Source organism: Lipomyces oligophaga (genome assembly GCF_038497815.1).
Source record: "Lipomyces oligophaga strain CBS 7107 unplaced genomic scaffold V1516scaffold_1, whole genome shotgun sequence".
NCBI lineage: Eukaryota > Fungi > Ascomycota > Lipomycetes > Lipomycetales > Lipomycetaceae > Lipomyces > [Lipomyces] oligophaga.
In genome coordinates this window covers 1,865,409-1,892,086 of record NW_027117785.1, presented here as the reverse complement: position 1 = coordinate 1,892,086, position 26,678 = coordinate 1,865,409, and the positions used below count along the sequence as shown (strand labels likewise).

At 43.4% G+C, this 26,678-nt stretch overlaps 15 protein-coding genes across 15 annotated transcripts; 8 read left to right on the top strand and 7 right to left on the bottom strand.

The window, feature by feature from the left end:
* Positions 1-31: 31 nt before the first annotated feature.
* Positions 32-648, top strand: V1516DRAFT_669179 (uncharacterized protein). The gene has a single exon (XM_066921137.1). The coding sequence runs from the start codon at positions 262-264 to the stop codon at positions 472-474; it is 213 nt and encodes a 70-aa protein (XP_066780208.1). The 5' UTR covers positions 32-261; the 3' UTR covers positions 475-648.
* Positions 649-1,925: 1,277 nt separating this feature from the next.
* V1516DRAFT_669169 (kinase-like domain-containing protein) lies at positions 1,926-4,745 on the top strand. The gene is made up of 11 exons (XM_066921136.1): positions 1,926-2,096; positions 2,151-2,453; positions 2,502-2,532; positions 2,580-2,676; positions 2,721-2,753; positions 2,797-2,924; positions 2,969-2,987; positions 3,033-3,074; positions 3,119-3,430; positions 3,490-3,625; positions 3,670-4,745. The coding sequence occupies exons 2-11, from the start codon at positions 2,353-2,355 to the stop codon at positions 4,562-4,564; spliced, it is 1,794 nt and encodes a 597-aa protein (XP_066780207.1). The 5' UTR covers positions 1,926-2,096; positions 2,151-2,352; the 3' UTR covers positions 4,565-4,745.
* V1516DRAFT_669167 (glycolipid 2-alpha-mannosyltransferase-domain-containing protein) lies at positions 4,397-6,096 on the bottom strand. The gene has a single exon (XM_066921135.1). The coding sequence runs from the start codon at positions 6,006-6,008 to the stop codon at positions 4,746-4,748; it is 1,263 nt and encodes a 420-aa protein (XP_066780206.1). The 5' UTR covers positions 6,009-6,096; the 3' UTR covers positions 4,397-4,745.
* Positions 6,097-6,234: 138 nt separating this feature from the next.
* Positions 6,235-6,867, top strand: V1516DRAFT_662091 (uncharacterized protein; the record flags this gene model as incomplete). The annotated part of the gene is made up of 2 exons (XM_066920418.1): positions 6,235-6,374; positions 6,435-6,867. 2 exons carry the CDS (start codon positions 6,235-6,237, stop codon positions 6,865-6,867), a joined length of 573 nt encoding a protein of 190 aa, XP_066780205.1.
* V1516DRAFT_705912 (S-adenosyl-L-methionine-dependent methyltransferase) lies at positions 6,627-7,808 on the bottom strand. The gene is made up of 4 exons (XM_066924154.1): positions 7,623-7,808; positions 7,442-7,579; positions 7,217-7,396; positions 6,627-7,173 (listed from the first exon to the last, which is right to left on the bottom strand). Exons 1-4 carry the CDS (start codon positions 7,677-7,679, stop codon positions 6,913-6,915), a joined length of 636 nt encoding a protein of 211 aa, XP_066780204.1. The 5' UTR covers positions 7,680-7,808; the 3' UTR covers positions 6,627-6,912.
* Positions 7,809-7,842: 34 nt separating this feature from the next.
* Positions 7,843-9,235, top strand: V1516DRAFT_669161 (uncharacterized protein). Its single transcript, XM_066921134.1, has one exon. It carries the CDS (start codon positions 7,852-7,854, stop codon positions 8,995-8,997), a length of 1,146 nt encoding a protein of 381 aa, XP_066780203.1. The 5' UTR covers positions 7,843-7,851; the 3' UTR covers positions 8,998-9,235.
* V1516DRAFT_694322 (mitochondrial inner membrane translocase subunit Tim17/Tim22/Tim23/peroxisomal protein PMP24) lies at positions 9,179-9,709 on the bottom strand (the record flags this gene model as incomplete). Its single annotated transcript, XM_066923941.1, has 2 exons — positions 9,179-9,234; positions 9,295-9,709. 2 exons carry the CDS (start codon positions 9,707-9,709, stop codon positions 9,179-9,181), a joined length of 471 nt encoding a protein of 156 aa, XP_066780202.1.
* Positions 9,710-10,015: 306 nt separating this feature from the next.
* On the bottom strand, positions 10,016-12,000 carry V1516DRAFT_645942 (uncharacterized protein; the record flags this gene model as incomplete). Its single annotated transcript, XM_066920183.1, has 4 exons — positions 10,016-10,610; positions 10,686-11,217; positions 11,305-11,581; positions 11,611-12,000. 4 exons carry the CDS (start codon positions 11,998-12,000, stop codon positions 10,181-10,183), a joined length of 1,629 nt encoding a protein of 542 aa, XP_066780201.1. The 3' UTR covers positions 10,016-10,180.
* Positions 12,001-13,117: 1,117 nt separating this feature from the next.
* V1516DRAFT_709915 (nucleoside diphosphate kinase) lies at positions 13,118-14,156 on the top strand. Its single transcript, XM_066924228.1, has 6 exons — positions 13,118-13,223; positions 13,390-13,448; positions 13,497-13,589; positions 13,641-13,651; positions 13,701-13,831; positions 13,892-14,156. Exons 1-6 carry the CDS (start codon positions 13,191-13,193, stop codon positions 14,018-14,020), a joined length of 456 nt encoding a protein of 151 aa, XP_066780200.1. The 5' UTR covers positions 13,118-13,190; the 3' UTR covers positions 14,021-14,156.
* Positions 14,157-14,184: 28 nt separating this feature from the next.
* V1516DRAFT_669151 (cytochrome c oxidase subunit VA-domain-containing protein) lies at positions 14,185-15,973 on the bottom strand. Its single transcript, XM_066921133.1, has 2 exons — positions 15,671-15,973; positions 14,185-14,750 (listed from the first exon to the last, which is right to left on the bottom strand). Exons 1-2 carry the CDS (start codon positions 15,841-15,843, stop codon positions 14,468-14,470), a joined length of 456 nt encoding a protein of 151 aa, XP_066780199.1. The 5' UTR covers positions 15,844-15,973; the 3' UTR covers positions 14,185-14,467.
* Positions 15,974-16,414: 441 nt separating this feature from the next.
* On the top strand, positions 16,415-16,999 carry V1516DRAFT_669146 (uncharacterized protein). Its single transcript, XM_066921132.1, has 3 exons — positions 16,415-16,511; positions 16,558-16,607; positions 16,656-16,999. The coding sequence occupies exons 1-3, from the start codon at positions 16,469-16,471 to the stop codon at positions 16,812-16,814; spliced, it is 252 nt and encodes an 83-aa protein (XP_066780198.1). The 5' UTR covers positions 16,415-16,468; the 3' UTR covers positions 16,815-16,999.
* On the bottom strand, positions 16,804-17,644 carry V1516DRAFT_669145 (6,7-dimethyl-8-ribityllumazine synthase). Its single transcript, XM_066921131.1, has 2 exons — positions 17,523-17,644; positions 16,804-17,472 (listed from the first exon to the last, which is right to left on the bottom strand). Exons 1-2 carry the CDS (start codon positions 17,561-17,563, stop codon positions 16,908-16,910), a joined length of 606 nt encoding a protein of 201 aa, XP_066780197.1. The 5' UTR covers positions 17,564-17,644; the 3' UTR covers positions 16,804-16,907.
* Positions 17,645-18,178, top strand: V1516DRAFT_669144 (uncharacterized protein). Its single transcript, XM_066921130.1, has one exon. It carries the CDS (start codon positions 17,701-17,703, stop codon positions 18,019-18,021), a length of 321 nt encoding a protein of 106 aa, XP_066780196.1. The 5' UTR covers positions 17,645-17,700; the 3' UTR covers positions 18,022-18,178.
* Positions 18,179-18,854: 676 nt separating this feature from the next.
* Positions 18,855-21,458, top strand: V1516DRAFT_662082 (uncharacterized protein; the record flags this gene model as incomplete). The annotated part of the gene is made up of 1 exon (XM_066920417.1): positions 18,855-21,458. The coding sequence occupies one exon, from the start codon at positions 18,855-18,857 to the stop codon at positions 21,456-21,458; it is 2,604 nt and encodes an 867-aa protein (XP_066780195.1).
* A 38-nt stretch (positions 21,459-21,496) lies between these two features.
* Positions 21,497-26,378, bottom strand: V1516DRAFT_84283 (P-loop containing nucleoside triphosphate hydrolase protein). Its single transcript, XM_066924352.1, has 4 exons — positions 25,516-26,378; positions 24,814-25,465; positions 22,767-24,764; positions 21,497-22,717 (listed from the first exon to the last, which is right to left on the bottom strand). The coding sequence occupies exons 1-4, from the start codon at positions 25,992-25,994 to the stop codon at positions 21,536-21,538; spliced, it is 4,311 nt and encodes a 1,436-aa protein (XP_066780194.1). The 5' UTR covers positions 25,995-26,378; the 3' UTR covers positions 21,497-21,535.
* Positions 26,379-26,678: the final 300 nt, after the last annotated feature.

The following is a 26,678-nucleotide window of genomic DNA, read 5'->3' as shown; positions in this document are numbered from 1 at the left end:
TTGCGGCGTATTTGATATACAAGTATTTTCGGTATTTTCGGTGCTGAATATTTCAAATCTTTAGCAAATTACGGTATTACATTATATGGAGTGCATATTATAGAATATATTTATATATTTGAAATAATTGTCTTAAGAGCTTATTCCATTTTTCATTGAAATATATCATTTTGAGCGAAGAAAATTGATTGCATCAAGCATTGATCCCGAACCTCGGAATATCTTTCAAGGCTCTGCAATTTAGACAGATACAGAACTAGAATGAGATTAAACAACGCCGCTCGAGTCCGACTGACCACGTCTGTGTTTTCGACTACATTTCTAATTGCAATTGTGACGGTTGCAATTCCTCAGGTTCTTCCGTGTCCTTCGCCAGTCGTGAATCCGGTTGGGCTAGATGTTGGACAAGAGTTGAACAAAAAACTGACTTTAACCAGTCAAATTGAGAAGGGAACTTCGATAATATCGAAATGATAGAATTATATTAGCATTTATTGCTTTGAATCGATTCGAATCAACATGATCAGCTCACATCGGATATTTGGATGGTGTATATAGGCGTTTTGGGTGGTGTATATATTATTTCATTTATTTCATATTATCATACATATCATTACTTTTTTGTATCAGTAATTTGACATCGTTACATCATTATAATCTCATAGTAATCTTCGAATCACATTGTTGCTGGCTTAAAGTTGTTAGTTTTATAGTTCACTTGTACTCGCATACTTACCACTTCTACGACCTGCGTATCTTTGCTTTTTGCGGCCATTATTTCGGTCTCCATTTGATTTTGGTTTTGATTCGGACCCTGATCCGAGTTCCAGCTCCAAGTCTGATTCTTGCCTGTCCAGAGTCCTGTTTGAATTCTTTGATCCGCCCTTCGATTTACTGCTCGAAGGAGTGAATGTGATCTCGCCTTCGCCCATGAACCCTCTTGAAACAGCTACGATTTCCGACTTAAGATTCTCATTCTGAGAGTTAAGTTCTTTGAGGAGTTTTCCGAAAGACTGCGATTTGGATAGCGGCTTCGAGGAACGTTTTGTTGCGGATATATCTGTCTTGATAATCGAAGAGGAGGCCTTGTTGAGGACCCTCATAGATTGCTTTTTCGGTTTATTTGGAGCCATCTTAACTTATTATAATTTATTGTATAGCATTCTATTATTATAATGTTATTATAATAAACAAGCATCCTTAGAGTTTCTGAAACAGATTATTGGTAAAAACCTGAAAAATTGTCTTGAACGCCGCATACAGAGACCGCCTTGTATTATCTCTTTACATATTACGAGTTATCATCAAGTCATTATGTATACAGGCAAATCATTGACACATGTAAATAGCTCAAATATGCTTGGCCATATATACCACTCTTTGACTCTCTACGATCTAATTTCAAGCCAATGAGTCTGACATATAGGTCAAGAAGTCTTGAACAAGTCATTCACATGTGTTCTAACTTCTTACGTTCACTCAAAATTGATCGGCTTAGGCGGATACAGCGCAATAACCTATCCCAATCTGCAATCAACTCGCTCCAATACTTGATCGACACTTAGAAAGTCAATATCCATAGATAGCTCAGGCTCATACTCCTTTCTAGCCTCTATGAATGCCAAGCGATTTTAATCACTCGGTGTCTAATTTATACCCACCAAAGTTCAAAGTTCACCAAATACTCAAACTGCAAAACGAACATGATAACGTCCTAGAGCTATTTACAACACTCCGTAGCATATTCGGCCTTTGTACACAAATGGACTAGGACGTGACAGCGTGACGACGTGACGACACGCGTGGGATTCCACGTGATATATCACATGATCAAAGGCATAGGAGCGTCGCCAGGGCAACCAAACACGACGACGCGAAAGGGATATGTTGACGACGTGCCGCATCTAGAATAGACCAGGGACGAAGAAGGCCACGAGAAGGAGCCAGCGACAAAACAACACAAGGTAGACGTGATTTGAGGACAAAAGCCAGGATTCATATTTAATTTTGTTTGTCCTTTTGTGTGTTCTCGTGTTTTGTGCTTTCGTTTTGGTTAACGTGTCGACGTTTGTCTGGACCAGTTGATAGCGTTTCAGGTCAGACTAACTACTTACTACCTTTAAATAGCTCTAACCCTCACTCGCTCATAGTCAGCTTGATCAGCTTCCCCTTGTATTTTAGTTATTCTCTTCACGGAACAGTACATATCTGCATCCCTGCTTCTCCAGCCATCCCGGTCGAACTTCGTGCGATCAGACCTCTTCTTGATCTCGGAACAGCTTGGGAAATCTCCGGATCGATCCATGAACGAGACTTGGTTCTTGTTGCATTTGTTTTTATTCGTATTGAATCATGCTGGGCGAGATATCGCGGAACTGTACCGCGGATCAATTTTATTTGCTTGAACAATTAGGCAGCGGAAGCTTTGGTGTTGTCTACAGAGCTATATATAAGTAGGCAAACTTAGCTGACTATGCAGACTCACATACTAACCGAAGCAGAGAAACAGGGGACATTGTTGCAATAAAACAGGTGCGTTCTATTTCTGAAGTAAATAGAGTACACTTCTAATTCTGCAGGTCGATCTCGAATCAAGTGATGATGACATTGAGGAAATCCAGCAGGAAATCACTCTACTTCGCGGCTGTGATAGTCCACATGTAACCCGATACTTCGGTACGGTCCTATAGTATCTGATAGACCTTTTCTAATATTACTAGGTTGTTTTGTCAAGGGATATAAGTTATGGATCAGTATGTATTTTGACCTTAACTCTGAATGGATACTAATCAGCAGTCATGGAATATCTTGCAGGTGGATCAAGTTTGGATCTCTTAAAGCCAGGTCCATTTGCTGAGCGTCAAATTGCCATAATCTGTCGCGAATTACTTGAAGGTCTTGCATATTTGCATAGCAACGGCAAGGTAAGATAATTTTCGCTTCATTATATCTAATTCTAACTTGACAGATTCATAGAGATATCAAGGGTATTTTACATCACTTTTCTTCCATACGCTCTACTAACTAACTAGCTGCCAATATTCTTCTATCTTCTGATGGAGATGTCAAGCTGGGTACGTGCTTTTACATGTTTTTAAGTCTGATCCTAATGAAGCAGGGGACTTTGGAGTGGCTGCCCAGTTATCTAATAATAAATCCCGGCGCAATACGTTTGTTGGAACACCGTTCTGGATGGCTCCGGAAGTGATCAAGCAAGAAGCTTACGATTTTAAAGCAGACATATGGTCTTTAGGAATCACTGCGATAGAACTGGCACGGGGCGAGCCACCGTTATCGGAATATCATCCCATGAAAGTTTTGTTTTTGATCCCTAAATCTGATCCACCAACATTGAAAGGGAATTTCAGTAAAGAGTTCAAAGACTTTGTATCTAATTGTTTAATTAAAGATCATAGGAAACGGCCATCAGGTATGTTTGATTTGACATGGTCTGCAGTGAAGAATCCAAGCTCTGGACTAACTCGACAGCAAAACAATTGCTTAAACATAGATTTGTCCGATCAGTAGGAAAGCCAATTGAACTGCGTCAATTGATTAATCGAAAGGAAGATTGGGAAGGACGTCGTTTAGACCGGCCCAAACCTAGATTTTATGAGGACACGATGTAGGTTGCCTATATTTCAGGAAATGATGTGCTAATTTATGTAGAGTGACATTAGGACATGGAAATCAGGATAATTCGTGGAATTTTACTGTGGAGCCTGGATATGCATCAATAGCACGAGACCAAACACCCACACGGGCAAGATCCCAGAGTTTACATTCTGAATTGCAGTCAACAGGCACACGACGATATTCGACAATCGATTCGAACATTGGCAGTAGCCGCAAGTCCTCACTAGTTCGGTCATATACAATGGACTCTGATAGGCAGCGGACTCTGAAGCCTGCTAGGCCAGTTGAATCAAATTCGGTTGCAAATACGTTTTCGCAACAACTGTCGAACGTAGGAGGATCGAGCACGGAGGGCCCAGGTATTGGGTCCCAGGAAAATGGATTTGAAATTGTGGCTGCGACTAGTGAAGTGGGAAGAATAGGGCGAAAGATGTTCAACCAGATTATATTATCGGCTTTGGAAACGTTGGAACATGCTAGCAATACAGAAGTAAATGCAAGAGTTGTGAGCAGATTTGTGTCTGCTTGGAGGGAGATGAATGCTGTGGAGCCTGAGGCGCAGGGGAAGTTTATTCAGCAGCTGCTGAAGGGAGCGAGAGGGGATGCTAGTGTTTATATTGGAGGCGAATTGACAGAGAAGGAAGTAAGTGAAATATCAAAAGGCACATCAAAAGGGATGTATGGAAATGGGACGTCAAAGGGAAAAGGCAAGGTAAATGTAATTAAGGATACGGGCGGTATATTTAAAGACAAAGGAGATACGACCAAGAATGCAGACAATATTCCAAAAGAAACGGAAGAGAATTGCAATGACATGGACAGTTCAAGAGCTGAATACAAACGAAGCACGGTGGAGGAACTGTTATATGCACGATGGCTGGAAGGAATACGAATGCGAGTTCCCGAAGCTATGACGAATGAAGAATGATTAAATCATGAATCAAACAACTTATGATGAACAATATGAAGACTTGACCATACGAACCGAGACGGGAGGACGTCGAAGATAGGAAATGGAAATGGAAATGGAAATGGAATCAGTTGGAAACGGATGGAAAGGTTATGTATATAAATGGCAATAAATGAATAAGATCAAAGCAATATCGATATTATATTAGTTGTGGATTATGCCGTAGATAGCTTGGAAAGCAGTTTTCTTTGTCAAGATAGCCAGCGTTCGAAAACTTCCCTGGAGTGCAGCCTTTACACTTTGGGGATGTCGGACAGTTATAATAGGGCTGATGGACGTATCCAATGTCTTTGAACCAGTGGATTTTGTGCTTATCCTCGAAAAGTCCAACTCCAATGGAATGAATCGGTGCATCACCCCAGCGTTCGTAGAAGAAGCCGCCAGCCTGGTCAAGATAGTCAAAATATTGTGAATAAGCGTCTGAGCGGAAGAAGTCCATGTCACCAATTTCGAAGTTTGACCAGAAATGACAAGTTGAATAGCCGTTCGCGATGTCTCCATTATTGGGACGGTCTGTAGTATCGGTGAGCCAGTCGAGTGAGTTGTTTGGATGGACGAATTCTGGGTGCTTAGCGATGAACTCGAGAGTGGTCGGCCAAAGAGTGCGAATGCTCTGAGGGATATCGTAGATGTTGATGACAAAGCCGTACGTTTTGTTATTATCTTCCATGAAGCGGAAAACATCGTAATCGACAGAACAAAAGTAACGCGTGTTTGGCTCGACACGCCAGTACCATCTGTAGTCTTTGAGAGCAGGATGCTGGTAGAACATGCCCGAGTTCCAGCGACACATTCTGTGGTAAGAGGCAAGTTTAGCGTACATGATGTTTTCCTCTTGCAATATATCAGCTGAGACGGCAGTGATATCAGGGTTAATCCAGGCAGGCGTTTCCCATTGGTGTTTGGGAATGACCTCGTATCTGCATTCAGACTTCGTCGCGGCTTGAGTCCTCCGCTTGAAGTCCTCGGAGAATGGGACGTCGTTCATGAAAGTCCACGGATAATTGAACTTTGCGTTGAAGGTTTGCTCGACATCTTTCATTGTACGTAGTAGACCAGACAGCTCTGAATTCCGCACAAGCGATAGCAGCGTCGCATTAGCTTTCATACGGTATTCGTCGTCTGACCGCGTCAACAGTCCTTCAGGCTCGCCGACTTCTTCGAGTAGCAGATTCGGTGTCTGAGCCAATGCTGTCGGACTCGGATCTTTCAGTCGAAAATCAGTGTGCAGTGGAGCTATGTGGGCTGCATAATCTGGACTGCCTTTTCTGTTCCCTGAAACTGGACGCAATGTGCTCGATTTTGCGCTGGAAACTCGAATCAGTCGGATTATCGATATGACAAGCACTGTTCCGAGAAAAAGTATGAATATGCTTTGAATTTGGCGATGAATCCAAACCATTGTATTAATGTGTACAAAGTACTATACAATATAATATTATATTATATTATATAAAATATACAAAATATGATATGTACATATGGCTACACATATATCATTTACTATATAATACACTACGTAACATACTTTAAATGGGATGAAACAATCACGTGAAAATACGCGCGTAACCATGCCTACAATAGTGGAGAATATGATTATATAATACTGACCGAACATAAAGATTAATATGCCAATTTTTGACTTAAGCAGACTAATTAGTGAGCTCGATCCACAGGCAACAGCGGCTGAGAGGCTACGGGTCCAGAAGGTGGCTCAGGTCAGGTATCCAGCTGCAGAATCGGACGACATTAAGACGCGAGCGTACGCGTAAGTTTCATTTGGTTGGAGCGGAAGGAGAAAATGGAGGATATATTGCTAACAGTGCAGAATCGCAGAAAAATACAGTGTGAATGGAAGAGACGACCTCGCTGATAATTTGGAGGACCGGTTGGCTAAGATTTATCCCATGGAGAGTGATGTGGATAACGAGTTGTTGCTGATGCTGCTTGAGTTAGCGCAGACGGCGGTCATGAGAGAGGAAAATCCGTTAACCCACAGAAACAGTAAGAACGGAAAACTCGAGGAAGCAGGACCTAGTCAGAGGCTGTCATGGAACAAGATTCTGCTCGAGGAACCTTTACAGGGTGATCATTGGCTTGATCCAGATTTTCGAGGGGATGATGAGCTAGATGAACTAGATGATGTGGACAATCTGGATAATTTTGTGGAAGATAGAGATGAGGATGAAGTTGGAGACAATGTTGCAAATTCAATTGATGAATCAAGTGGCGAAGAATCTATTGATTTACGATTTGGCTGAACGGTGTTATTGATCAATTTTTGACCAATACTCAATGCTGAATGATTAATGATTTTTCCTCACGTTATATCCAAAATATTCGAATCCTCCAGCTTGATCAGCTAAGACATCTACTTCGACATTCCAGTCAGACCGTTGTAAGACTGGTTTTGCGAAATGAGGTTGCCGGTAAGAAACATAAAGTAGCGAACCACCTGGTTTCAGGACTCGGCAGATCTCAGACATGTACCGGTCGGTGTTTGCCTTCACATCGTCGGGAATTGTCCAAACAGAACCGGTATAGCTCAATAAAGCATCGAGAGTTCCCTGAAGATATTAGCCGAGCTCTATTATACACCTGTTAAAATACTTTATCGATGGCATAATCAAATGAGCTGTCATCCAACATCGACATATCTCGAACGTCCATGACCTGCCAAGTCATTTCTGGTTCTGGATATGTCTCCTTCATGCGCTGGATACAGGTGGGCGAAAAGTCGACGTTTACTATTCGCCGCAATCCCGAATCGTATAAATCTTTTGAAAGCGTCTAGATTATCAATATATGTACACGTATTCGCAGGTACATGCATACGCTATTTCCGCAACCGAGCATTAAAATTTTTTTCGCAGGATTCCAGTCCATGTATTTGCGAAAGAATGGCTCTAAATCGTGAAAACTTTTGAACCAGTCGAAGGTGATCTCAGTCTCGTCCTTCTTATACCGTCCGTCCTGGTTGTTAGAGCTGGATATTCGAAAATTGAAGCAGGCTTACCCAGTACTCGACTGTTTGTAGTTGATTCACTTCTGACAGTTGTAAATCTGCCATCATTAAACGATAGTGGAACTGACTATATCGTATTATACTGCATTGATTTTATACTCGAAGCCAAAAGCAAGGAATGAGGTTTTGAAATATGGATTGGGAGAAACGGTCAGATCTAATGAGACAGATAAGTAATTATTGTAGATATATTGGTTTTTATACAGTCGCATACAATATCATGAGCATTCTTAAATTTTTATCAAATATCAAAACATACAGCAGCCAAAAAGTTGGGCAAAAACTGCTAATTGTTACTGGTAACGAATCAGCGGATTTAGACTCCTATACTGCTTCACTTCTTTGCGCATACTTTCTTTCAAGACATGCGCCGAGCCAACGATTACAAGAGTCTGTTTCCACAAGCGAGAAGATTGTTCCTCTGTTGAACATTGCTCGAGAAGAAGTATCTCTCCGACCGGAGTTGAAATATTTGCTAAGCACGCTTGGACTAAATTCCGACTCAGTAATCTGTAAAGATGAACTGCCATCCGTGAGCACAAGCGCTGACTTTGTTCTGGTCGATCATAACAAACTGCTCCCTGAACTGGAAGATCGGTTTTCGACTGCACGCGTCGTCGCCATTCTCGATCACCATGCCGATGAGGGCATGTATCCGAAGGCCGACCCGAGAATTATCGAACCTGTGGGTTCCTGCACAACCTTGATCGTCGACTACTTCTCCAAGAGTGGCTGTTTGGACCTATTTTCTGCTGCCGAGCAGCGCGAAATAGCACTCTTGGGCATATCTCCTATAATTGTCGATACGGCTAATCTCACGTCAAAAGCTCTCGAAAAAGATAAAGAGGCTGTAAGAACACTTATTGGTCTGCTGCCTGCTTGCGACTGCGAGGATATGTTCAACAAACTAATGGCTGCAAAACGTGACGTCGACTCATTTTCACTGCGCGATCTTATGAGAAAGGATTACAAAGAGTGGGCCGACGACCAATACCCCTCTCTGGGGATCGAGTCGTCCGTAAAATCGCTGGCTTGGGCGCTGAATAAGTTTACGGTATCCGGGTTTATTGAAGGTGTCCAGATGTGGGCGAAAGAACGGAATTTGGATGTTATGGCATATATGGATTCTTACCTTGACGACGAACACAAGTTTCATCGCGATCTTCTGGTGTACGCGAATACCGACAGGGGTAAATCTGTCGTCGATAAATTTCTTCCGAAAGCGGAAACAGAATTTGAACTAGTATCGCGCGAATCGTGGACGAATGGGATGCAGAACGTTTGGATGTGGGAGCAGAGAAATCTGACGGCGAGCAGAAAGCAGGTTGCACCTTTGCTGAGACTCTCCGCTGGATATCCGGCCTGATCGCGTGTATCAATGCAGCTTTGAAAATGTTTAACCGGAATACAACTCAAGTATCATACATATCTACATAGGTCTTATTTACACATTCATATATTCATATAGTCGGAGGTAGTCGATCTAATCGAATGAGATACACATCATATCCATGATAAATTTCCTATATATACAGCTTTACGTCCAATTAATCCTCATCATTATTGGGGGGAGGGCACTCATCCTTGCGCATGTATAAATCGACTGCAAATATTAGTATACCAACCAAAACCATGGGACATAAAAACATCAAAAAAAACATACTTGCACCGCTAAACGCGGCAAACGCAGCACATCCACTAATAGCAGCCTGTGGACCACTTCCTGCAGCAAGAACAGCGCCAGTAATACAGCCAGCAGCAACGCCGTTGTAGATATCATTTTTTGCACGCACGCCCTCGATAACACACTCAAAGCCAGCAAAGATGCCACCAATTTTGCCGAAATTTTTCGCGGAGCTGTAAACTTTCTTACCGAGATCCTTCATTTGCACTTGGAACTGTTCACGAAACGGCAGCTCAGAAATCGGTTTCCCACCGAGTCCTACTGGAACATCGTATGCCATCGCGCCCATCATCAGACTGAATGCTCCACCCAAGACAAACCCGCCTACGCCAGACATCGCTACTTTTGCTGGACAGCTTTTGTAGAGATCCTCGCCTTTCTGCATATTCACCATAAACACTTCCTCTTCCGATAGCGGCGGCCGAAAAGGGAGCCGTGGAACAATAATTGTGTTGAAAGTAGTCTCAGTCGGGCTTTCTGGAGTAGCTGGAGTCCAATCATTTACTAGCACCGGCATTCCAACTGGCTTCGGAGATGAATTGAACGGCCACATTTTGCTTGATTTTGTATTATATTATAATATGTTAATTACGTATTATAATATTATTTTTGGCAGAAGCTTACACAGAGGGACGGAATAATGTGAAAGTTCAGCAAGTCCCAACGTACAACTTTGTGTCCCAGTTTGATTTATAACAGTTTAAGGTATTCCATTATTATGTATTCCAGATACCTTATCTAATTCAAAAACTTAATATATATTATGCAGTGTAATCTACCTCCAATTACATTCTCCTTAGCAATTTCCACCATTACCATCAATCGTAAATACATGAAACATCTAAACCAGGCTGTTTACAGCGAACTAGAAATCCGTACCGTACATGCTAAACCGTTTGCTATTAGCGCTCGCTCCTGAACCTGCACTTGACTCAATTGGCGCTGTCATTGGCCTAATACTAGGAAATATTGTTGACTCATCCTCCGACGACTCCAAATCAATTAACGAGGTACTAACTCCCGCAGGCTGCGAATGCAATACGCTGTAACCTCTATGATCACCCAAATCAGATCGATGATTAGTTTTGCTATGCGGTGATCCTCGCAGTTCCAGCGTCGAGACACCTAACGGCTCAGTCGATCCATGTTTGCTTCGCCGAACTGGCTTATAGTCGTTCAAACGGGCCTCTTCTTCTTCTTCCTGTTCTTGGCGACCCTGTTGTTCAGGGTGTATGCCCTGCTCGCCTGAACCTCGAGCCTCTCGTGAGGATGACCTACTCCGACGTGGTGAAGTCCTCCAATTTATCGCCGCCAACTTAGCAGCACCGGTACTTCCATTAGCAGTTCCAGCCCGTGAATTGATTGCAGACTCTGCAGGAATCGGTCGATTCAATTGGTTCAGCCGGTTTTGATTAAGCTCTGTCTGTGTCAGCTGGCTCGGATTTGGCTCCTCACCAATCGCCGCAGATGCTAGATCATCAAATAAAGTCCAGAACTGCTTATTGATCCCGCCGGCTATTTTTCGTCCAAGCTGAATAACCTCCTTCGCCGTTGTCGGTTGATCAAATAGCATATTTTCTTCATCGTATTCAAATTCGTCACCTCCTTGAATTATATACGGCAGATCCTCGATCGCTGGCGAACTATACCCTGTCGCTGCGAGACCAGCACTGACACCAGACCCAACGACATCAAACAACGACGATGTCCGGGGAGGCGCGAGCGACCGCCCTGAAGGAGCTGTCCTAGGTGGACTAGGAAACGGGAACGACGAAAGTTTCCTCTCGGCAGCAGGGGCGCCACTATTTGGATTGGTGCTGGGAGCTTCACCTCGTAACGACTCGCCTTTTCCGCTCGATTCGTCACCGGAGGATACGGTACTCGACGTCGACGATCCGCTGGCTTGGTTATCCAACTCCGCAGCACCGGAAGAGGACACCGGTGTAGAGGTCGCTGCCACTGCTGCTGCGAGCAGTTGTTTTTCAAAACTGGAACGCTGATAATTTAGTGCGGCACGGATCTGCGGAAGTCCAACCTGAGAGGTTGGACGACGCGCAGGCTGCTGATCTTGCAAGGAATACTGATTCTGGAGTCTTTTCAGATCGTCTTCGGCCTTAGCTAACTCACTTTTGAGCTCGACGACACGACGTTCTTTGGCTGCAAGCAAAGTCAGGAAATCACCGGTATTGTCATACACCTCGCCGTCTGCTACAGACTTGTGTACTTTTGGCGCCTTAGGAGAAACGTAGAGATCTGGAGCTGTAATCTAGTTAGAAGGCATTAGATATTGATAACATAATACTGACCAATTGATGGTGGCTCCTCTGATACAGGAGTAGTCGAGGCAGGTGGTGCAACTGGTTTGGGTAGACTAAGTGACAGCCGAACGGAGCGGTTACGACGTCGATCGTGAAATCTGGGCCCTCGATTTTGTCCAGTAGGCGTTGATTGGGCGGACACTGATCTAGAAAGAGTGGATTGGGCCACGCCAGCAGACCCTGTAGCTGCAGACTGAGGAAGATTAGTGTTAGTGCCAGTGGTATCATTTGTAGTGTGTTGTGGAGGAGTTGGGAAGCTTGATTCTTGCTTGAATTGATCGGCAAGCGTGAGAGTGTACATGTGTTCGCCCGCAGTGGCTCTCAGACTGCGGGTCCGAGTAAAATTTGAAGATGTGACGGGATCCATGGTTAATGACGCGGAGCAGTTAGAAGTGGCCGACGAAGCGGAAGTTGATCTCGAGGACGCTGACGACGACGAAAACGACGACGACAGCGACGACGAAGGACGGTGACGGGAGGGAAACAGAATTCTCGGATGTGCCTGAAGGCTTGGACTTCGTCTATAGGATTTGGAGGAGGAGAGCGGCGAAGCGTGTGAACAACGCTGCCGCACTCTGGCGGCGGATCTGGGAGAAGAACCGCTGCTGTTGCTGTTGTTATTGCAGGTGCTGCTACAGCCGCTGTCTGTGCTGCTACGCGCGGGTGAAGACGACGCTGAGCGAGATCGGTCTGATTCTGAGTACTGCAGACGTCTGTTCAGGCGTTTCTGCGAGGAGGTACGAGAGGAAGCGGGAGAATTTGTGTCGCGACGGCCAGATCGGGCTCGTACGGGAGAGCGTTTGGAGGGTGAAACTGCGAGCGAGGCAGCTGGGACAAGAACGATACCGACGAGGATTACGACCGGGATCAGAGGCACTGCAGCCGAGAGAACGGCAGCAAGGAACGGAAGTTGGCTGCAACTGTGAGCAGTCGACGACGACGAAGACGACGCGTGAAACTGAGCGAAAACAAGAAAAGGCGACGTGGTTGCTGCGGTTGGAGGAGAGCGCCGGCCTAGTTAAGCGGAGAGGGCTAGCACGCAGAGAAGGATTGTGTGGTTGGAAAGATGGCTAGGGAACGGGACGGGGGAGACGGAGACGGAGCGGGGACGCGGAAGAGGAAAAGGAGAACGTTTTTGAAGTGTTTTGACGACTAAGGACGATAAACAAGTCAAAAACCAGAGAAAAAGGGCAATTGAAGAGAAAAAGTGCGCTGTTTGGCTCGAAGGAGAGACAGAAGGATAGGTTGAGGAAAGGAAAACAAGCCGGGTTCGCGATGTTTACTTTGCTAGTCAGCTAACTCCAGGGGTATTCTGGGGATGCACATGCGGGGACCAATTTATGTGATAGGGGTGTAGGCAGTACCAACATACCAGTATAATAATAGCAAGATCGACACTATAGGGCATATCTGGACCGACAAATATGATGTTATGTCAGCCAGAACGACCGAGCCTGTGTTGCTTATGTGTCGTCTTCGCAGAATTTTCTCCTGGAACTTGTCGTAATCAGCTCAATTTCTGTCTATTGTGCTAATCTCGGATAATTTGAATTTAAAATGTCTTCTGAGCAGACTTTCATTGCTATCAAGGTTTGTTTAGTCCTGTGTTGTGCAGATTGCGTTTGTACAATTGATTTGGCACATCTGCAGAATCGCTAATTGTACTACTACAATGGGCGTTCATCAATCATTGCCAAAGTTGAATTGTACAATTGCAAATCTACATGTCTGGATTCAATACCAACTCATTCTTTAGCCCGACGGTGTCCAGCGTGGACTCGTTTCCAGCATTATGTCTCGTTTTGAGAACAAAGGGTACTTCATATGGCCTGCTCCATATCAATCATTTTAACATCTTTGCAGCTACAAGCTTGTTGGAATCAAGCTCACCAATGCCTCTGAAGGACTTCTCCGCGAGCACTACGCTGATTTGACCGCTAAGCCATTTTTCCCTGGGTAAGTATAGTTGTTTGCATTCAATCAGATTCACTACTAACTCTCATCTAGTCTTCTCAACTGTAGGCTTGTCTAATCCAACCTGCTCATATGCTTTCTAACTTAGACTAGACATGCTTTCCGGACCTATTTGTGCCATGGTTTGGGAGGGCAAGGACGCCGTTAAGACTGGCCGTGTTCTTCTCGGAGCTACTAATCCTCTTGCTGCTCTTCCTGGTACCATCCGTGGTGACTATGCCATTGTAAGACACATACTTGTCTAGATATCTTCATACTGAGATTGTAAATACTAATAGTTTCAGGATGTCGGCCGTAACGTTTGCCACGGCTCGGACTCGGTCGAGAACGCCAAGAAGGAAATTGCTCTTTGGTTCAAGCCAACTGAGATTGTCTCTTACACTCCCGCCGTGTTCAAGTGGATTTACGAGTAATTATACTCAATTTTTGGAATCTTCTGTGACTCCGTTTTGGGTAGTTTTCTAGATTACTAATGTTTTTTACTTTCTGAAAGCTCAGAATGGTTTGTGACTGGATCCTTCGTATTAATAAAAGTTATTTTCTGTACAAATCTATGTAATATTGTCGTACTGCGTAATAAGGTTGGTTATTGATGATGAATTAAATGAAAAGAAATAATAACAACACTGACTACTTTCACTCAAACAAATAAAAGAAAATCAAAGCAATCACAATCAATGTCGGATGACTGATAAAATCCACCACAAATGCACCCACCGACTACCCAAACACAACTTTCATGATTATATCTTATCTAATAAATTTTAGCCATTCGACATGTAACTGAATCTGACTCGAATTCTTCCTGTTTTCCATTTGCTTGGTCCAGCTTATTACATAAATCGGCCAGAGTGCTAGCTTCATTTCGACTCGGGGAACAGCTCCTCCTTGAGAGGAACTCCCAAAGACTTACGGACACTTTCCAGCTCCTCAAGATAGGCAGCATATAATCCATCCGATGGTACTTTGAGCTTGATCGCCTCGAACACACGGACAGCGGTTGCCAGATCGTTCACACGGCGAGCAGCCTCGAGAGCCTTAATAATGACTGTTGGCGACGGAACGTGATCATAAGAAAAACAGTTGGTTAGGATTCTCTGCACTTCAAAGGCATCGTAAGCGCCATCAAATTCCTTTTCGAATCTATATTAGTTAGCAACTATTAGTATTCACAGGACTGTGGATGGATGTCGAGGCAAAGCCGCAGTCTCCTTTAGGAAATCGGAGCCTGCGCGGTGGACCGGAACCCAGAACAACGCCGCGCTGTACACAGCCAGCCAACCAGAGAGCGCGTATTCAGCTGATCCCGGATCACTTGTACACGCCACTTCCAGTGAGGCCGGTCGTGTTAAGACGACGAGCAGGAGAACCGGGGAGAATTGGGGGATTGAGGGAATTGGAGGAAGACATTGAAAGCATGTTGATTGGATAATGAGAGATATTGCAGCATATGAACCAATAGTGGAAGTGAGAACGAGGAATATCGGGATTGAAGTCGGTGCTGAAAGTAGAGCTAGTGTGGACACTTTGACTGTGTCGAAAGTGTTTGAATTCAAAATACAGAGGCAGCATAGTTGCCATATGAAATTAAATTCAACGTAAATGCTGGCCAATTCCGCGTCCACATATCCAACTGGCCCTGAATCGTACAACTTGCATGAGTACCAACACTAAATATCAAACCAAACATAGAGCCCAGTCCAGACACAAGCAGCGAATAACAGCAGTGCAAAATCAAACAGAGCCACCATCGGTTCCGGAAGGGTATATATACATATATATATATATATATTTCAGAACAGTCGACAAATACAAGCCGAAGCTCGAGGACCAGAAACACAAAGTAGTACTGTTCAAAAATCATTCCTAAAATGGAAACTCGAGTCGCACTACCAGAACAGCGTCGGCATTGTCCAGATCCACGGGAAATAGGTATAGACAGAAAAACAAGCGTATCACTCATAGTACAGACAAAGCAAGTCCTCGCAACTCTCGCAATCCCCACTGAGCATCGACGTCGCCGAAGTCAAACAAATAAAAAACTGAAATTCTCAAATACATACCGAGCATTAAACTCATCAAAGGTCTCCTCGTCATGAGCGGAATAGAATCGCACGGCAGCACGTCGGGGTCCAGCAGCTGCAGGAGCGACAAGGCGGAGGGTGACCGGACGAGCAACAGAAACAGCTTGCCGTCGGAGCAAAGAAAGAGCAGACGATCGAATAAGAGAAGCCATTTTCCGGGGTTTTTGATTTTTTTGGTTGAAACACGAAGCTGGAGAAGCAGAATCTCGGTTTGAACTACGGCGGACCGGGAAAGACGAAGAAAGAGAAAGCGAGAAGGTGAAGCAAAAAAGAAGAATAGGGCCAGGGGTGTGTTCTGTATGGAGAGTATCGTATGGTATCGTGTACTGTCTAGTGTAATTTATTTAACTGCAATCACAAACTATTCAAAGTATAGAATTATATATTACTGTGAATATGGATTTTTTAAATTCAAGAATTGTGAAATTACGTCTGAAGTAGCCAATTTGATTACGTGATTATTGTACTTGCTATGTGCAAAGTTTCGAATACGTAGCTCTATGTATTATGTGTTTGTACTATTTGCTTTCTTCATGATTCGGACAATTCATACTATTAATGTTTACATTTCTAAATGCATGATATATTAATATTTTCCTGTCCTTATATTCTATTATTTTATTATCAGCGACTTCTCGGGTGAGGTCGGCTACGAGAGTATTGACTGTATCAGGTGACTGGTTGTCCAATTCAGGAAACCAGTTCTCGCCGACAAATATCTAAAATTAATATTTATTACATTACATTTATCTCATCTATAATTCATGACTTGATCTAATGGCTGTGCGTCGATCGAAATTGAGCGGGCTGCAACGTGATGGTAAGATATACGTATTTTTCACTTGAAAATACACTGACAGAACCAGTTCTAAGTCTCTATCGATCATGTCTTCGAGAAATACGAAAAAAGCCAAAGGTTAGCAAATATCTCCGACAAGTTGAACTTAAACTAACAGTAGTTTAGGAGAATCGATTGAACTTCATTAAATTTACCCGTACTCAGTTCGAAAAACATCTTGCCCTTCCGAAATCTGACTTTGGCACAATAGAATACTTGCTTCGGCGTGGGCGACACCAGCTCGAGACTTATGCAAACCCTGGAGTGCGGAACATTGGCATGTAATTACTTTATTCTACCTAAATTATGTATATACTGTAAGGCGTTGGAACATTACATCATTTTGATTCACAATTATTTCAAGTACTGATAAGACAACTAAAAAGTACCATTGTTCCAAGCCTTGTTGCGGATGCCCATTTCGACGGCTGCTTCAGCCCAGTCAATTCCATGATTATGGCCGTTAGCAGTTAGTCCTGCACGAGCAAGAGCCTGCTCATCGCTCAGGCAAGCTAATACGCCGAAGATAACTGGGATTCCAAGCGAGAATTGCAAATTCATAAGTGCAGTCGACGTAGCATCACAGATATACTCAAAATGCATCGTCTCACCTTTGATCAAACAGCCGATCGCAATAATTGCGTCAAATGCCTTTTGCGTGGTTGCTGCTGGTTCCGCTGCCGCATTATCGCCCGGCTCTGCAGATAATAGGTCAATAACATTTGATCCTGCACCTGCAGACGAAGCCTGAATTTTAGATGCTGCGTACATGCGAGATACAGCAAACGGCAATTCGTACGAGCCCGGTACCGTCTGAAGAACAATATTTTCTTCCAGAACACCGAATTCACCAAGTCGCTTCAAACAGCCCTCGATTAAAGCATCGATGACTTTGGTGTTCCATCGGGTTCGAACAATACCAATTCGAAGCGACTCGCCTAGTGTTATTGTTAGGCAATGTAAAATTATGATTAAAAACTGTCATTACCCGAGATTTTTTCATCAATTGTTCCTCTTCCTTTAATGGATTCCATTGAATTGTCTGCTCTGATTTTATCACTATTGATCAGTGTGACTCTGAAGATGCTGATTTGAAATAAGTACAAATTCTTAAAACCTCGTCTAATGAGAAGCCGCAGATTAGTCGTGGCTATTTGTTATATGCTTAATAATGTTAGAAGCTTTCACAAAATCAGTTTTAATTGGATTTATAACAACTACTTCAGTACTGAAAGACAACATGATCATAACTACAGTATTTTGTTTTAGGAAATATCAGTTATTGTCTATGATCAAGAAGAACACTGTGCCAGTAGATTCGTACGCACATAAGACCAATCCTTCAAAGTACATCAACATTAGTGCATTAACAACAGCGTATTGGGATCGGTTCGAGCTAATTATTTTTCATGCTACCACTTGTGCCATGAGTATAGTCTCTGCTTATACTATTTTAAACACCATGTCTAGATCTTTTCGCTATAATCGATAGTACCGCTTGTTACTGTCTTTCAGACCTACATTCAGTCCACATCCATCTTCCAAGCTTCCTTCTCGTCCATCTGGACTCATTTCTGGTTCTGTTTCTTTATTACTTATTATACACATCTACATCTTCATATCCAGTAGAAGCTTCCCTTAATTTTTTGAAGTCCAGTTTAAGCCTAAAATCAGGAGCTCCAGTCATATATGCAGGGGACTCGCTGACCGACACAAAAATTGTATCATGTGACACATCTCCACGACGACCGCATTGTATAAACACTCCGGGGTCGAGCTCAGAAGTTAGGATTTGATACTACTTTAGGACATTATTTATTTATATTGGTTATTTTAACTATATTGGTGGATTTGGCTAATTTCGAATTTGACTTATTCATCTAAGTTTTTAGATGCATTGCTTGGACTGAGTTAATTTATCACTTCTTGATTGTTTAATTCTGGTTCCTCCTGTTACTGGTTTCGGTGGTGGTTCTGGGTTTCGATATTTATATCTCAAGCAGACTACCCTTTCAGCAAGCTGGCTACCATTTTTATCTGGTAGCTTACAAAACATTTTCTCAAATTGTATCCTGACCCACCTGCAGCGCGTTTTCCTATCAATCTAGGCAGCATTCTCTCAATTACGCAGCTTTCTTCGATTTGGCGCACTAGTCTAACCGGGACCTCGGCCTGAACAGTCTCAGCTACTTCGTCGCCAAATCCCAGACCCTGCAAGTGTTCGCTCCACCACCCAGTCCCAACGAGTCAGTTCTGGGTAGTTTGATCTTCTCGCATACAGTTTGAACAATTTTTATTTCTAGTTCCTAGTTACTTTTTTTTCTTATGCCTCTGAAACTTAAGTTCAACGTTAGAAACGGAGCTGTCTCATCGGGGGATTCTTCTCCAGAGCGCCCGGCTGCTACCGTCCTAGATCCGGTCGCACTTTCCCAAATCCCGCCTTTGTCGCCGACTTCGATAGATCCATACAATACCAGTCATGTTTACGATTTCAACAACTCACACACTGATCTAAGTCTGGAAGACTCTACTCCTTATACACAGGTCTTGTCTCCGGAGCCAGCTGCACTAGTTGCTCGAAGTTCGCGAAACTCTCGCGATTTTGTCTCAACCAGTCCAAATTTCTTTGGCTTGGACCAACCATCCGACGACGAGCTCATAACTTCTCGTCCGTTCCATCGACGAGGTAGTAGCGCTTCTTATTTTGGATCTTCTCTACCGGATGCAGCTGCCGGCGAATCGCCATATCTACAACCTCCGGGACTGACACAACCAGATTCGACATTGCGTCGAAATATGAGTGCTTTGCAGTTATCAGATCCTTATAATCCTGATGATGACGATGACACTCGCTCGGTACGATCTGACAACTCCTTCGATGCTTCCGACCGTCGGAGTGAAGAAGCCTTGATGCAGAAGGGTAATCAGGTTCTACGGTCAGGACAGCTCTCAAATTCTCTAGCACGACAAAATTCTTCCAGAAGTGCAAAACTTCAGTTTAGTTCTACAGTGCGGTCAGGCCGCGATGGTACAGATATCCCACTTGAAGCTGCCACCTTTATTCGAGACAATAGCCGACCTTCCGCACGGCGTAATTTACTCGAGCAAAACCGCATGATGACGTTATCTCAGTTTCAGCGATTCCGTAAGGATGCGAACGTTCAAGATGACAATTTTTTACAGGCTGAGTCGGAATCAGATTCAGATGAACGTAATGACTTCGAGTCGGATTCCGAAGATGAGCACAAGCAGAATGAAAATCGGATGAGGCAGCTGAACGAAGAGAAATTAGCTCTGTACCGACAGAATATGCGTCGTGCTATGGGTTCCGACTCTACTGGACCTGACCGAGGCCGCACCGCTTCTGCTGGATCTGCATCTCAACAGCTACCTACATTTGCTGTAGAGTCCTTTGGCGACGCTGATAATGAAGATGTTCCACTTGGTCAACTACGCCCATTTCCTGCCGCTACTCGTCGAAGCATGGTGGTTGTGCTCGAAGAAGGCTTTGAAGGATCTTCACGTGGATCTAAATCCGGGCCACATGCAGTTCAACCGATTTTTGGGCAGCAATTAGAATCCAGATCGACTTCACCTTCTCGAGGTTTGATTCACGAAATGGAGCGAGAGCAGGAAATCAAAAGTCAGCGAAGATCAATGTTAAATATGCACATGCAGCTTCCTGTTGGCCATAATATGGGAAATCTTGTGGATGCTGCCGGATCGCATTCCCATAATCCGTTTATACACCAGTCGTATCATACGTCTGCGTCTGCTCAGGGATATTTTCAAGATCCCTATCCTCCTCTGCATCATCAGTCATTAAATGGTGACCCGCCACCACCAAGTTGGGTTCCACAGCAACATATGTCGGTTCCACCGAATGTTCCACTAGCTGCTGTAGCTCCTGATCCAACTCCTGCCTTTGGTCCCGAACTTCAATCACAGATGCAGCAACTGATGACGATGCAATTGCAAATGCAGATGAAGATAATGCAGCAAATGTTGCAATCCGCTACGGCTGATCCGAACTCTATATCTTCTCTGATGACTCCTGCTCTGGCGACTGCGTCGGTCCCGGCGACACCACCCGCGGTCCTTAATCCTATTCAAACAAAGGATCTGGCAATGCCAGCAAGTCCAATTCACTCTGAGCTTAATAAACCAATATCCAGGCCAGTCTCTGAAATTTCTTCACGGCCGTACTCACTATATGCGGACAGCGTGAACCAGCGGGGTGCGTCGCCAAGCAGTTTCCGCGAGAGTATGTACGGGACGAATACGAACCCATCACGATATCGCACGTTGTCTTCACAAGCCAGCATTCATAGCACACATAGCTCTGATCGGCCAGCTTCGGCGTTTAATGTACCTGTACTTGCCTCTCCGCAACTTGCGTCACCGATGTCTGCTGTATTTGATCCATTGAAGTTCAATCCAAAACCTGAGCAGCCTGAGGATGTCCCACGGTCTTCACCTTTACCACAAGCCACACAGAACTCGCTAGTCGGCATGCCCAACTTGTTGAATGCGGATGAACCTTCGAATAGACAAAACGAACCAGTAATTAGTAACGAAACATTTGGATTTCCGTCGCGGTCAGTATCAAAATTTCTTCCGTCATCTTTTGCCATGGGCTCTGAGCTCGACGAACTAGAGCGGCTTAAAAAGAGGAAATCCGAGCTCCGCAAGCAGTGGCAGCAGAAACGTGCAAGTATGAATACCATGAAGCAACCAACAGTTATGCAACCACTTCCACTGCAACCACAGCCTTCTCAGGAATCTATGCCGTCTTTGATGGAAACCACCATCGAAAACAAGCAGCCGTCTTTGGAAGACTCATTCTCTTCTCCGTTGACACCAATTAAAGTTGGACTTGACCTGGAACCCATTCAGATACCAGATGCTGTTAGTGTTGGAGCAGATTAACGTTATGTATTAACTTATCTACAAGCTAGTTGTTTACTTCATATTCAATACCATAAAATTAATATACAATTCAGTTACTATTTCTTGCCGGTCAACAAATTCACTAGATATCCACCACGAGCCAACAGCTCATCGAATGAGCCTTGCTCGACTACGATACCATCGTCCAGCACGACTACTTTCTCAGCGACTTGCATAAGTTCCTGTGCATGCGTGATCATCACTATCGTCGTCTTACTCATTACGCTACCAACAATCACTTCTCGAATTTGGTTCGACGACTCAGAATCGAGCGCGGAAGTGCACTCATCTAGTATCAAAATTCGCGGCTCTCGGAGTAACGCTCGCGCGATCGCTAGCCGCTGGATTTGGCCGCCCGATAATTTGGTCGATTCCGATTCTAAATATGTATTGTATCCATCTGGCAACGACATAACAAAATCGTGGATCTTAGACTTCTTACACGCGGAAACAACACGTTCATGAAATTCCTCTCTGTTACCTGATAAGCCGTAGACCAGATTCTGATAGATTGTGCCTGAGGACAGCTTTAAATTTTGAGAGACAACCGCAATTAGCGTCCGAAGATCTTCAACATTCACCGAATGCAAATCCATACTAGCTCCCTTTTTGGTGAGCCGTATGTGTCCCTTTGTAGGCATCAATAATCTGCCGATCATCGAACAAAGCGTCGATTTCCCACAACCCGAAAACCCAACTATCGCAACGGTTTGTCCTGGTTCGATATCCAAATTAACTCCATTCAGAACTGGAACTGAGTATTGATCCTCAGTCGAATACGAATACCACACGTTTTCAAAAGTGAGACCAATCTTCGAGTTTTCATCCGCAAATTCAGTCACTCGATTCTCGAATCCTGATTGCTCCGCGACGGTTGTAAAATCCTCAGGTTCCAGCATTGCCAGCCGTATAAGGTTAATCGCACAGATCTTAGACAAACTACTCTCTGGAAGATTACTCAGAATATCCGCAGAGTTAGTCAACGAAAATACGATAAGAGCAAAAACTGTCACTACTTGTTGAACTGAGTAAACTCCACCAGAAATTAGTATCGCACCGACTGCAAATACAACAACTTGGACACTGATAATGGCAAAATTATTCAGCCCATCACCAAGTCCTAGCATAAATCCTTTTCGTAGTCCTATCCTGTAATTCGACTCGGAGCACTGCTTCAATTCGCTTGTAAAATAGCGTTCGAGATTCAAAGTCTGAACTGTTCTGATTTTGGTGGTTACCTATATGGATAAGCATCATTTCGGATATTACGAACAAAATATAACTTACTTCATAAAACAGAGTTCGAAATCGACTCGATTCATCATAATACAACTTGGTCCACTTCGAGGCATTAGAGGCCATAAACCACCCTGCTCCCGCTGCGACCGGTGCCATCGCTATTCCAACAAATGTTAGTTGCCATCCTACAACAAATGCCCAGATAACTCCAATAGACATCATAAAAATAGCTCCCAAAATAGGTCCTATTAATCGTCCCAAAATTATTTGGGCATTCTCAGATTCGCTTATCAGAATATTAGCCAATCCACTTGATGATCGGATGGGAATTGCAAGACTACTGATTTTATATCTTGATACGGCTCTCGGATTGCTTGAACGCGCTTTCAACAAAGATCTGAATCGAACCGAAGAATGCTGCTTCAGAATTTCATCTGTCGATTTCTTATACTCATCGGTATAAACCCCGAGTTTACTTTCAGAAAACCAAGACCAATCGCGAGAAAGAAGTTTTCGAAATGCGAGATTCCTCAACCTATATATCCATCTTTCGCCTGCGACTTCCAAAAACCAGATTGTCGCAAAGGTAGTGATGCTATCAATAAAGGCGACAAGAAAAGCAAGAATAGGCCATTTAAATGAGACTCCAGTGGCATTAGAGCCAGGAAATAGCGAAAAGACAAGTTTCGAAAACACGTAAGAAAACGCTGGCATTGTGGAGCCACTTAAAACCGCAAATATTAAGCCAAATGTGAGTAAGAAATATGATTGCTGTGTCATCACCAAAGTTTTGACCAGCTCAGCTAGGGAAATCGAATCTATAGTGGGAGTAGTAGTGGTGGTATTATCACCTGCAGACACACTAACGATTGAGCCAGTCGCCTTTTCAATCGACAAATTCTCTGCGCTAGAGGAATAAAGAGTGGAAGAAACGGTCGAAGAAGCAGCAGACATATGTGAAGGTCGGCGCGATGAGACTGACGACATGTATCTTGATTCTTGTGTTTTCAATCCGGTCTGAATGGCTATATCCATTAATTCTTCATATTGACTGCTATAACTATTCCGAGAATTTCCTTCTGCATTTAAAGTATTCGGTGACATACATGTAAGTTCCGAACCAGCCATCGATTTTCGGGAGAAGTCAAAGCCGAAAAAATGTGCTTGCAATGCATCAATTGAATTACAACTCTTGCGGTCATGAGTGAAGTAAGTTTCCAAAAAGCTGTATACAGAATCTCTTAAGTGAACTTGTTTGGGAATTTGTAAAGAATATTCACTAGCTTCTTGTTCTGAACTACAGAAGCCATCTATATCCCCTTCTCCGGAAACCTGCAATGAAGCTTCAACAAGTTTCATAAATGAACCGTGTTCATTCTGCTCTAAAGTCTGACGATTTCCTGCTTGCACAACTGTACCATTCTCCATAACAACGACGGGATCACTAGATTCAATTTGCGTGATGTCGTGTGTAATGACTATTGTAGTTTTGTTTCGTCGCCATAATCGAATAGCATCCATTATCAAGCTTCGCGAAATAGAGTCAAGGGCACTTGTTGCTTCATCTAGAATAAGAATCGGACTATCTCGTACTATTGCACGTGCCAAAGCCAGTCTCTGCCGTTGGCCCCCACTCAGATCGATTTCTGAAGAAAGAAAGGTTTCTGGTCCGTCTGGCATATTATTGACAGTTTCTCGAAGCAATGCTATTCGAAGTGCGCGACTAATATCATCAGCACCAAAGTTCTGTGGAAATTCAGAAACTAAATTAAGGTTATTGGAGATGGTATCGTGAAATAAAACGCTATTCTGCTGGACAACAGTAATCTGCCGGCGGAGCCAGTACATATCGAACTGAGCAATATCAATATCATCAATTCTCATCACTCCTGTCTGAGCTTTGTAAAGCGCGATCAATAACTGATGAATTGTAGATTTTCCAGATCCTGATTTACCAACGATAAAAGAGAGTGTACCGGCGTTGACGTGAAAACTAACATTTCGGAGAACAGGAACTAGAGATCTTGATGGATACGCAAAGGTGACCTTGATCATCAGTAAAATAATTTCAATATTTATATAAACCGAAACTTACATTTCTGAATTCGATATCTCCTTTAAGCGGCGTCTGGCAACCACCAAAAATTTGACTATCTTCAGGAAAATTTTCTATGACCGAAAACAACGATTCTGCCGCCATTTGAGCCCGTTGAAATGTCATAGCCTTTGGCCCCAAGTTTGCAATGCTATGAGAAAGAATATTGCAGCACCAGAACACAGTCAACACGGTTCCAGATTGTAGTTTCCCTGCCTGGACTAGACTACCTCCATACCAGAATGAGACGATGAACAAAGCAAACAGAAAAAATTTTGATATTGATTGTTGAATTCCAAATAGCAGAGTAACACGTTCACTTTGCGCGCATAGTGTTTTTGATTCCGAGGCAAATTTGGATGCTTCGATTGATTGGGCATTGAGCAACTTAACAGTGTCCAACGCATTAATAGACCATTGGATAATACGATTAGCAGATAAAGAAGTTGATTTCTTTTCCATGCTAACTCGATTGATGTATCTATTTGTAGAGCTCTGGACTACAGCTATTACGGGGAATGATGCAAGAATGACAAGAGTGAGTCTCCATGAAAAATACATGGCCACTCCAATAGCAATGAGCATTTTTGAAACATAGTAACATAAATTTCCAAAATTGCCATTGATTCCGGCTTCAAATTCTTCCAAATATCTGTCGACTTAGTTAGAATAATGGCATCCAGAACCGAACAAATGACTTACTTGTCGCATTTAGCAACAAGACCAGCAGAGCTCTCAATACCATCATACCAAGGTATGGAACGACTCAAAATAGTCTGTAATAATTTGGATTTTGCTCGTCGGATTTGATTCTCCGCAAACCACTGACATGAAAAATGTATTGTTATCCACAGCGGCACGCATAACAATCCGATTCCAAACATCCCAAGTAGAAACGGGCGTGCTTCAGCAGCTAGATTGTAATCGTTTCCGCTTAGATTTGCAGCTACCTGATTTGAATAACAAGAAATGACTTTTCCGACCAGTATAGAACTAATTGAAGGATATATTGCTGATATGGTGAGCGAAATGCCGGTCAGAGTGAGAGGAATAATATCTTCCCTGCTTGAAAAGTGGAATAGTGAACGGACAGACGGTTTGATGTTGTCAAACAGAATAGCAGCATGCTCATAAGCACGAAGATCTTCCGCAGAAGAAAATGATACTGTAGAAGCAGACATTTAGGCTGAGAAATTGCTCTGTTATACACGTATAGGGGATGAGCTGAAATAAGATAGCCTTGCAGCGGAAAGGTTGATATTTAAACCATTCCGGAATTCAGCTCAACTATCTAACCAAAAGTTTCACTAACAAACACTCAGCAATCACAGACAAGCACGAAAGCTAACTGAAGAAATAAAACTTTGTTTGACGACTGTGCTGAACTAGGTCAGCCGAGCTGATGAAGAACAATACCTTCACCATATAGGGAACAATACTAACAGCCACCACCGGTCCAGAAAGCTTGACTAATTTCATTGGGTCGAAAGGCCACAAGAAGTTTCTATCCAAATCGTTTCTGATTGAGTTTTCTTTTAGCTCATCATAGCTTTCGATATACTTTGTTATCAGATATTGACGTTAGTACGTAAAATCAGACAAGCCAAATCGGGATCAATGAATCCATGCTTTGTCCCGCACAGTGCTCCCGAATCACCATAACTAGATTGGGATCGCTATCAAAGACTGATATAATTAGGCATTGCAGTTAGTCAAAGGTGACTCCCATTTAAAGACTATATTAAAATAATCTGACAGAAACTACCAAAATTAATATTACTTAGAACAAGTGACTCAAGTTTTGCTTGGTTTTGCACTTGTCCGATTGTCCGCACTTGTCCAACTAATAGAAATATGCTTCAATT